This window comes from Phaseolus vulgaris, chromosome 2, assembly GCF_000499845.2.
Source record: "Phaseolus vulgaris cultivar G19833 chromosome 2, P. vulgaris v2.0, whole genome shotgun sequence".
NCBI lineage: Eukaryota > Viridiplantae > Streptophyta > Magnoliopsida > Fabales > Fabaceae > Phaseolus > Phaseolus vulgaris.
In genome coordinates this window covers 23,742,664-23,752,534 of record NC_023758.2, presented here as the reverse complement: position 1 = coordinate 23,752,534, position 9,871 = coordinate 23,742,664, and the positions used below count along the sequence as shown (strand labels likewise).

The 9,871-nt window shown below is 34.2% G+C and overlaps 1 protein-coding gene across 2 annotated transcripts; it reads left to right on the top strand.

Moving 5' to 3' along the window:
- The first annotated feature begins 1,761 nt into the window (after nt 1-1,761).
- Nucleotides 1,762-6,346, top strand: LOC137810986 (NAC domain-containing protein 37-like). 2 transcript variants are annotated; one of them, XM_068612510.1, is made up of 5 exons: nt 1,762-2,037; nt 3,172-3,217; nt 3,727-3,906; nt 4,084-4,355; nt 5,347-6,346. In XM_068612510.1, exons 1-5 carry the CDS (start codon nt 1,777-1,779, stop codon nt 5,920-5,922), a joined length of 1,335 nt encoding a protein of 444 aa, XP_068468611.1. In that variant the 5' UTR covers nt 1,762-1,776; the 3' UTR covers nt 5,923-6,346. The 2 variants fall into 2 exon arrangements, with proteins under 2 accessions (XP_068468611.1, XP_068468612.1); XM_068612511.1 differs by lacking the exon at nt 3,172-3,217 and having other exon boundaries at nt 1,896-2,037.
- The last annotated feature ends 3,525 nt before the right edge of the window (nt 6,347-9,871 follow it).

Genomic DNA, 9,871 nt, shown 5'->3' with positions numbered 1-9,871 from the left:
CTCACATGTATTTATTTTGCCACAGAGAAATGAAATGAGCGAGACATAAAAAATGGTATAATACTAGGGAAAATATAAGCTGTGACATATTTATTAATATAAGTGAAAATATGACATTATTGTATTTGTATTTTTGCATTTTCTACATTGTTATTTTATTTTAATAAGTGAAAATTAATGTTTATATTAATTTTAATTTTAAGTATATTAAATATTATAATCTAATATATATATATATATATATATTATATATATATATAAGGATATATAATTCAATATATAACGAGCTCTTATTGTTTTAATATATAACCATGTATGATAAGATATTTCTATTTAGTGTTAATTTTAATATAATATTATATAAGGAGAGAAAGGAAGGGATCTTAATGATAATTTCTTGACGTTTAGAAATGTATAAAAATATTGTATTATTCTCTAAGTTAGATAAGTAAAGGAGAAGTATTTTAATTTCTATTTTAAAAATTAGGGAATATATTTAAAATTGTATTATTAAAATACAAAAAATAGTCATTATATATAAAATCATAGAAAAATATGTATAGAACACGTTAATAAAAGAGAAAGATTGTGGAGAACCAATTTGGTTTTCACAATGACCAAATTTTTATGTCCACGTATAAAAAGAATTTAGCATTTTCAACCAATCCTAAATCTTTGTGAAAGAAAAATAATAATAAAAATTCTTGAACCCCTTTATATAGAAATTTGGTCTTATAAATTTTAGTTTCAATTAAATTTAATCCTCTATTTAATACTTATACGATTTAGTTTTTCCCCATAAAAAAACACCTTATAAAGTTGTTGAACTCAAATTTTAATTAAAATGATTTAGTTTTTTCCAATTAATTTTATTTGATTTTGGATATGAATTAATATTTTTTTATTCCTATAAGTAATAACTAATAATTAACTCACTAAGTGAGATGAGATTTTTACTTTTATTAGAGTATAGATATATTAATATCCAAAAATCACTGAATAACATGATTGAATTTTTTTAATTGAAAAGACTCCGTTTAATTAGTATTTTATCTATAACTGAATAAAATGTACTATTTTATCTTTCACTTATACTGTGAAGTAGTGTCAAAATAGATTTTTTTATTACTATTTGACCTTTACATTATCCCACTAAGCAAACCTTCATAATTAAACTAACATGTGTGAGATTAGCTAACGACACGTTAGTACTTTTATAATATATTTATTGTTCGTTGAAAATAACATTCAAGCCTCTAACTTTGCAGGTAATGTATATGTAAATTTATATAATAGATATAATCTATTTTAGGCAAAACTAACGAATTACGCTATAAAATAAGCCTAAGAATTATGATAGACAAGAATGTGAACTGAAATTGTATAAGAAAAAACAGCTTAAAAACAATAAAGTAATATAAATTAAATAGATATTTTTGATTTTAATAAAAACTTATAAGCTACAATAAGTTAATTAAAATATTTAAGTAATGAAATTTGATGAGATGAAAAGTGAAGGATATGAAGAGAGGGAAGTACAAAGTAATGAGTGTAAAAAGAATGTAAGTAAATCAGTATGAGGTGTGTGGGTGTGTTAATCTTAGTAAACATTACTGAAAACTTAAATGAAAAATAAGAAGAATAATAAGAAAATGAATTAAAGTGTTAGTTATTAAGAATGAGTCCGAACAGGCAGTGTAGTTGTAGGGAAAAAATGGTGAAGAGGAAAGGTGAAGAAAGGAGAGGAAAAAGAAACAAAAAGAAAAGGAAAAGGTAATGAACAGTGTAGGAAGGTTAGGCAATGACGTCAGCTACTGGGGGGACAACCATGAACCCATGCGCATTTCAGCGGTCCTCCCTTCCTCTTTTATATTCTTTACAAATTCCTCACTCCTAACGGATTTTTTCTCACATTCTTCTCTCTCCTTCTCTCATCAATCATCATGTTGTTTTCTTCTACCAAACTACCCTAGCTTCTTCATTCTTCATCTCCACCTCTTCATTAACTGCACTTCCTTTAACCAACTATCTCATCAGGTAAGCTTTCATCCTACTACACCCCTGTTCTGTTCTGCATCTCCAACCAAAAACCATGCATCTTTTTCTCTTCCAACTTTCGCAAACAACTACATGCATCACTCCTACTAAACTACCACAATTCTAACATTTTATCAATGTCATCTTCTGTTTCTCCTTGAACTTGGTCACATAGAACTGCATCTCTAAACACAAGGTCTATCAATACTGAATATAAATTTTCTTTCAAAACAATTTGAACCTTGATTTAGTGGGAGATTTTGGGAAACCTTTTCATTCCGTCTATATGTTTTTCTTTTGTTGATTTTAGTTAACCTAATCAATTATGAGTGCTTGTAGTGGAAACCAAAGTCATTAGAAAGAAAGGTGAACTGCATCTGTTGTGCACAGGGTATAGGGAGGGTAGCTCATAAAAGTGTAGTGGTTTTAGGGTCAGCATATTTCCTCAAAGTTCGTCAAGGAAAGAGGTCAGATGTGCCATGAAAATTCTCGACAAAGAGACAGCAAAGTCAGAACCCCAGTTTCCTGAATTAGACGATCCATGACTCTCTCACTCGCAATGCCTCAACACTAGTATATGTGCTTTCTACTATATCCTATCCTCTCCCACTTTTTCTCGACCTTTGCTTTTTCTCATCGCCTTGATCCAATACAACGGTGCCTCTCTTTTTTCTTCCAACTCTTTTCTCTTTCGAGAAACGCGTGCCCAATTTGTGATCACGTCACTCCCATTTACCATGCCCTTTCTTTATTCATAGCATAATTAATTATGTTCTTAATACACTACTTTCTTCATTCTTTCCATTTCAATTAATACATGTGTTTTCATACAATTGGCCACTTCAGCTCCTAGCTAGCGCATGCTAATCTTGCATTAATATTTTTCAGAAGTCAGATTTAGGCATGAACATTCCGTTCTGAGCCGCTGGTTCAAAACGATTAATAAAATGGTTTCCTAAAAAGTTGCTTTCGTTTGTTTTATCCATGTCATGTTGTGTTTTTGTTGAGCTTAACTTATGTGTCTAATTATTTGAGAATATACATAATTATTAATGGTAATGCGGAATGGGGAACCCCGTTCTGTGATGAATCATTCTCACCATTCACTAACACAAGACAACATCATTAGCACAGCCTCTACTTGTCCGTTTCTCACCCTTGCCCAAACACAGGGCTTATGGTAAGTTTCAACTCCTTGTTTTTTTGTTTTTTTTAATGAAAACTAAACTCTCATGATTAGCTTTCTTCTCTCTCTCTTTCCCCAACTCCTTATCCTTTTTTTTAACCCGGCCCAGGGAAGAAAATCATTGTTTCTGAAATCATGGGGTTTTGTTTATAACACGCGCTTATATTTATTTCCTATGGAATTTGGTGAGTGTTGCTCATCACCAAATGAGCTTATGATTATCTCTGATAAAACTTGACACCTTTTCACTAAAAGGCCTGATATTATATTTTTTAAATGTTTCATTTTATTGGGGCTTGCCTTTTTTTTTTTTATCACTTATAGTGTTACTCTTCTTACTATTATAGTATCATCCCTTGGCTTCACTTCTCTTCTCTCTCATATATATACACATTAAGCAGTATTGATTAACATTCACATCAAATGTTGGTTGGTTATAATTCAAACATGATGAAGAAAGTCAAGTGTGGTGGGTATTAATAGTGGTGGTGAATTTGATGCAGTACCAGAATTTGCTATGATGGAGTCGATGGAGTCATGTGTCCCACCGGGGTTTCGGTTCCACCCAACAGATGAAGAGCTTGTTGGTTACTATCTGAGGAAGAAGGTGGCTTCCCAAAAGATTGACCTTGACGTTATCAGAGAGATCGATCTATATCGTATTGAACCATGGGATCTCCAAGGTATATATATAGCTACATACAATACTTATGCAAGCTTCCTCCATAACTCATTTTAAATCAACTATTAGGGTTTTGTGAATATTTAATATTTGATATGACATATTTATTCATTTTATCAAAATATTAGCAGCATAGATCTGTGTTAATTCTTTTTGTCTGATGTGAATGATATGGCAGATAGATGCAGGATCGGGTATGAAGAGCAGAATGAGTGGTATTTCTTCAGCCACAAAGATAAAAAGTATCCAACAGGGACAAGAACTAATAGAGCTACCATGGCGGGGTTTTGGAAAGCTACAGGAAGAGACAAAGCAGTGTATGACAAGGCAAAACTAATTGGGATGAGAAAAACCCTTGTTTTCTACAAAGGAAGAGCCCCTAATGGACAGAAATCTGATTGGATCATGCACGAGTATAGACTTGAATCGGATGAGAATGGACCTCCACAGGCAAGCATATATTACTGCGTACATACTATTAATCTCTAGTGCATAATAAGTACCATTTGTTCTTTTGCACTTCTACTATTGTTGGTAACTCCATTTGAGTGGTTGAGTTTGATGTTTTACGTTCAAACTTTGCCTTAGATGGCCCCGTTAATTATGGCACATTCCTTAATCTTTTACTCTTTCACAAACATACTCAAAAAGCTACAATACATATAAGCTAGAGATCAAGCACTGTTTCTATTTTCTATAGCTTTCTTAATGATGTCAAAGGGTTTTCAACGTTAAAACTTTCAATTCCCCATCTTTATTTGGACAACTTTGCCATCAACTTTTTCCATAATATCAATTTATCACTTTTAATTTTATAGAAAAAATCAGATACATTTTGGTTTTCATTTTCTTTTATATGTAGGTGCTTAGAGTAACTGTAGTAGCTTATACTCTCTCTTTCCTCTATCTGGCTACACTATTTTGAATTTTGATATGTGCATTACATACTGACTAGTTACTGCTTCATGTTATGAAAAGACTTCGTTGTTTGTTGTCACTTAAGTTAATTCAGATCATGCAACTGGTTGGTTTCTCTATTCTCACTTTCTCCGCTTTTTAAGCGCACCACTAACTTCTGAATATTCACCAAGTCATGTACACGCTTTCTCGCAACATAACTTTCCATAACAAGAAGTCAAAAGTCACTGCTTTCAGCAGCGAATAATTAAATTTGTTCTTTCCCTTTCCTTTCAACTACGCACTTTTCTTGCCATTTTGATTGTCAAAACGTAATTAATTATTACAATCTCTCACCAAACAGATGGAAGTTTTTTAAGAAAGCTAAAGCAAAACCTTACTTAAAACTTTAAAGGAGCAACAACGATAAACTTTTTACTTTTTCTTCCCCTACCGTGTAGCATGTCTGATAAACCCAAAAAGTAAGGTGATAAAAGTCCAGAGATTTTCATCTCAACTTTGGAACTTAATTGTGTTCCTGCAGGAGGAAGGATGGGTTGTGTGCAGAGCCTTCAAGAAAAAAACCACTGGACAAACAAAGACTACTGAAGGATGGGACTCAAGCTACTTCTTTGAGGAAGCAAGTGGGTTAAGCACTGTGGTTGATCCAATTGATCTCATTTCAAGGCAGTCTCACAGCTTTTTAGCTCAAAATTTCATGTGTAAGCAAGAGATAGAAGCAGATAACTTGAGTTGCATGCTCCAAGATCCATTTGTACAACTTCCTCAGCTAGAAAGCCCGTCTTTGCCATTAGTGAAGAGGCCAAGCACAGTGTCACTAGTATCAGACAATAACGAAGATGAAGACATTCAAAACAGGTTATCCAACAACAACACAAAGAAAGTCACTGATTGGAGAGCTCTTGACAAGTTCGTAGCCTCTCAACTGAGTCAAGAAGACACGCTTGAAACCAATGGACTCTCAAGCTTTGAACCCCATGATAACCACGACATGGCACTGCTGCTACTGCAGAGTAGTAGGGATGAAGGGAACAAGCTAAGCCCGTTTCTGAACACAAGCTCAGACTGTGATATTGGGATATGCGTATTTGAAAAATGATAGAGGAAACAAGTGCATGGAAACGATTTTTAATTATTTGAGGTACCATATGTCAATTGTTCTATGGATGCTGAGGACATGCTATATTTTTGTATAAAAAATATGTGTGGATCAGAAGAATTAAGCTCTCTATATATGCCCTTCTGCGTGAGTGCAGCTGTGTGCGCAAATTGAGATGCATGCGTCCAAGTGGCTCTAGAATTTAGGTAGTTTTATATTTTAAGTTATCATCTTATTAAGCAGGTACAGTAATAGCCTTGCCATAAAACGAGTCCTCTACGTAGGCTCTGGCTCTCATGCCTAAGATGGCAGGTGTGACAGCATATGTTGTGATCCTTCACAATGCTTCTGTTATTTTATTGCCTGTATTCTTTAATTTCTCTCATTATAACAAACCTTCCTATCTGGTCCTCTCTTTTAAGCATCTTCTACAATTCTTCTGCATTCATCTGTATGTCACGTGCATGCACACACAATATACCTGTTTGCTGTCATGGTGTACCTGTCAGTTGGCTAACTTGATCACTTCCATTTTTGTTGGTGAAAAATGAAAGCAAATCAATTAATATATTATTTATAACTAGATGCAAATTCGGTTAATAACTTTAATTAAGTCTCTTGATGATAGAATTGTGGTTAACACACGTAAAGTACAAAATGTGTGTGTGTTTTTTTTAATCGCCGAAAAGAATATATATATATAGATGTGCATAAAATTTTAATATACCCTTTTAAAGGTATTGTGATTCCCTGCTTATTCTCTCTACTCAAATTTTACTCTCTCAAAATTTAGAAATCTAATATGGTTTATGCTAAGAGAGCCCAAGTTGAACAGTTGCAAAAAATGAATAATACATCAGTTTGTAATCCCAATCAGCCCCTGTCTGAACCTTTTGTATGTGGTTGTATTGTCAATGATATTATGAGTTCATTTTCAATCAAACATTACAAATTAGTAGCTTCAACAGGTTCTATTCTCGCTTTGGCTTCCGAATTGGCAGATCATATGTGAAAAAGTTGGGTTTAGCAACATCTACATCACTAGACGGCACATGTGCAATTACCTTTAATTCAGTTGTTGCACCGGTTGCACCTTCACCCCCTGCTTGTGAATCACATAAAAAACACAGCCAACAAATCAAATTTTATAATCTCAATCAACCCCGTGTTTGAAGCTCTTGTATCTGTTTGCACGACCTATGACATTATGAGTTTATTTCCAATCAAACATTACATATTAGCAACTTCAACAGGTTATTTTGGTTTTGACTTCAGAATTGGCAGATCACACATGCGTGGTTATGTGTATGTAAAAATGTTATGATTTTTTTTATCAACAAGAAAGAATGACTAAATATGACTATTTTAGGTGTGGTCAAACCCTTATACAGATCATGAAAATAAAACACACTTCACCTAGCTACCCACCCTCAACAGAGTAAGAAAAGTCACCACCTAACAAAAGAAGCCAAAACACTAACATATGCAACCTCAACTTAAAATAATGGAATTAACAATCCATTGAAAAGGACCTTATTCTCATTACTCAAAATCTCCCTTACTACATAAATCCACACACTCCTTAAAACTAAGTTAACAGATACAAATGCATTACAAATAGAAAATTGAATGAAATGTGAGAAGAAATCAAGAGGGACAACTGACACCAATCCTAACCACGAGAAACACAGAGTCCAAACTAACCATGCAATTCTACAACGAAAAAACAAATGGTTAGTAAATTACTCTTGTAACCCACACAAACAACAAAGAATACTGGCAACCACAACCACCCTTGGAAGAACCCAACCTCCAAATCCATTTTCCCACCAGGGCTGAATTACTTGATATTAATAACCCCAATATCGCAAACATAACATGGTTCACACATATTTTCCAAAGAAGTCCACACAATCTTTCTCCCTTCAAACCCCCAACTCCACAGGAAGCTCCTCTATTTTTTTTATCAGCAAAGAATAAAGTTAAATTAAAGGGGATACAAGTGGGGTATCCCAACCCATTTACACAAATCAGACCACATTAAGAACTTACCACATACAAGTGGGGTATCCCAACAGGAAGCTCCTCTATAGTTTCACAATCTTCTTCACCAAAACAGAAGGTAATTTAAACATAGAAAGATAAAACAGTGGGATAGCCGAAAGAACTGACTTGATTAGGCAAATCCTCCCGGCCATCGAAATAAACCTACCTTTCCATCTTCCCAATCTAGTATTTATTCTTTCCACCATCCCATCCCAAAACGTTTCCTTCCTATGACACCCGCCAACCGACATCCCAATGTATTTTGTATGGAGTTTCCATCACATCGCAATTAAGAATAGTCGTAAAGCAATGAATCGTATAATGCTCAACCCCCACCCCTCCAATATTGCTTTTTAAGAAAAGTTCACCTTTAGACCTGAAGTCACAACTCGAAACAATTTAAAATAGCTTTTATACTCAACACACTTTTCATAGCCGCTTTGTAGAAAAACAGAGTATCATCCACATACTGAAGCATATTAATCTTCTAAGCATATAATAGATAAACTCCCACCTCACAGAATCGTATGCCTTCTCATAATCCACCTTGAAAAACACAATTTTTCCTCTTCCTTTTTGCCTCCTCTAACACCTTATTGGCCACAAGAACACTATCCAAGATTCCCCTTCCCTCAAGAAACGCAGATTGCCTTGAATCAATGACTTTGTTAATCACCTTTTTAAGCCTTAAAGAAAGCAACTCCGATATAATTTATTACAGACACCCGACCAAAGAAATAGGTATGAAATCACAAAGTTGTTGTGGGTTCTCAGACTTAGGGACCAAGCATACAAACGAGGTATTCATCCCCATGGGCCATTTATCAGAAACTGCGAAATCATTCACAGCCAAAAGAATATCGTCCTTAAAAAAATCCCAACAGAACTTAATGAAACAGAGATTAAACCCATCCGGCTCAAGACTTTTCGAACTATCGCAATTCCAAATAGCAAACTTGACTTCCTCTTTAGAGAAAAAAATAACCAACATCTCGTTGTCAGTATTAGAAATAGAATTAAAGGACACATTATCCAACCTGATTTGAGGCCCATCTAATCCTTTAAATCTAACCTTAAAAAAATCTCTGACCTTATCCTTAACCACCTCCTTATCTTCACACCAACGACCATTAACAAACAATTCATTAAGCCCGTTCCTTACCCTCCGCCATTTAACGACTGAATGAAAGAACTTTGAGTTAAGGTCGTCGTTTTTCAGCCACCTAATACGGGCTTTCTGATGAATAGCAACAACTTCTTATTTAAAAAGTTTTTTGTTTTGTTCTTCCAACAAAGACCTCCTCTCCTCTCTACCCTCCACATCTAAGCTGCCGATACTGTCACGTGCATCCAACTCTTGAATTTTCTTTTGTAGTAAATCCCCTACCTGGTTAACATTGCCAAAAACATCTATATTCCAAATTTTTAGATCAGATTTTAACTCTTAATTTTTATTTGAAAGCAAACATCCCTCTACCATGTACCTCATAACTCAACCATTTACTACGAAGAAAATCTCTGAAGTTGCCGTCCTTTTTCCAGATGTCCATACTACGAAAAGGTTTCGGTCCCCAGTCCGAACAAGAATCTTTTAACACCAAACACAGTGATCAGAAACAAATCTGCTATAAATAAATTGTTTACTGTTCGACCATACTTCCAACCATTCCTTGGAAACCAGAACTTTATCAATTCTACTTTTAACAGTCCCATTCGGGTTGTACCAAGTAAATTTCTGACCAACCATCGGGATATCCAACAAGTAAGCTTTTTCAATAAAATTATTAAAACCGTGTATTTATCTGTTGTAATCAAAACCAGAGATCAAGCTTTTTCTCTCCTCCTTCCTTCTAATAGAATTGAACCCCCTACAACGCACCAAACCCTTCTAATGTTGTGATTA

Coding starts and splice junctions, on each gene's coding strand:
- LOC137810986 (XM_068612510.1), top strand. CDS start 1,777: ATGAACAGTGTAGGAAGGTTAGGCAATGACGTCAGCTACTGGGGGGAC. Junction 2,038..3,171: donor TTAACCAACTATCTCATCAG/GTAAGCTTTCAT, acceptor TCATTAGCACAG/CCTCTACTTGTCCGTTTCTC. Junction 3,218..3,726: donor GCCCAAACACAGGGCTTATG/GTAAGTTTCAAC, acceptor AATTTGATGCAG/TACCAGAATTTGCTATGATG.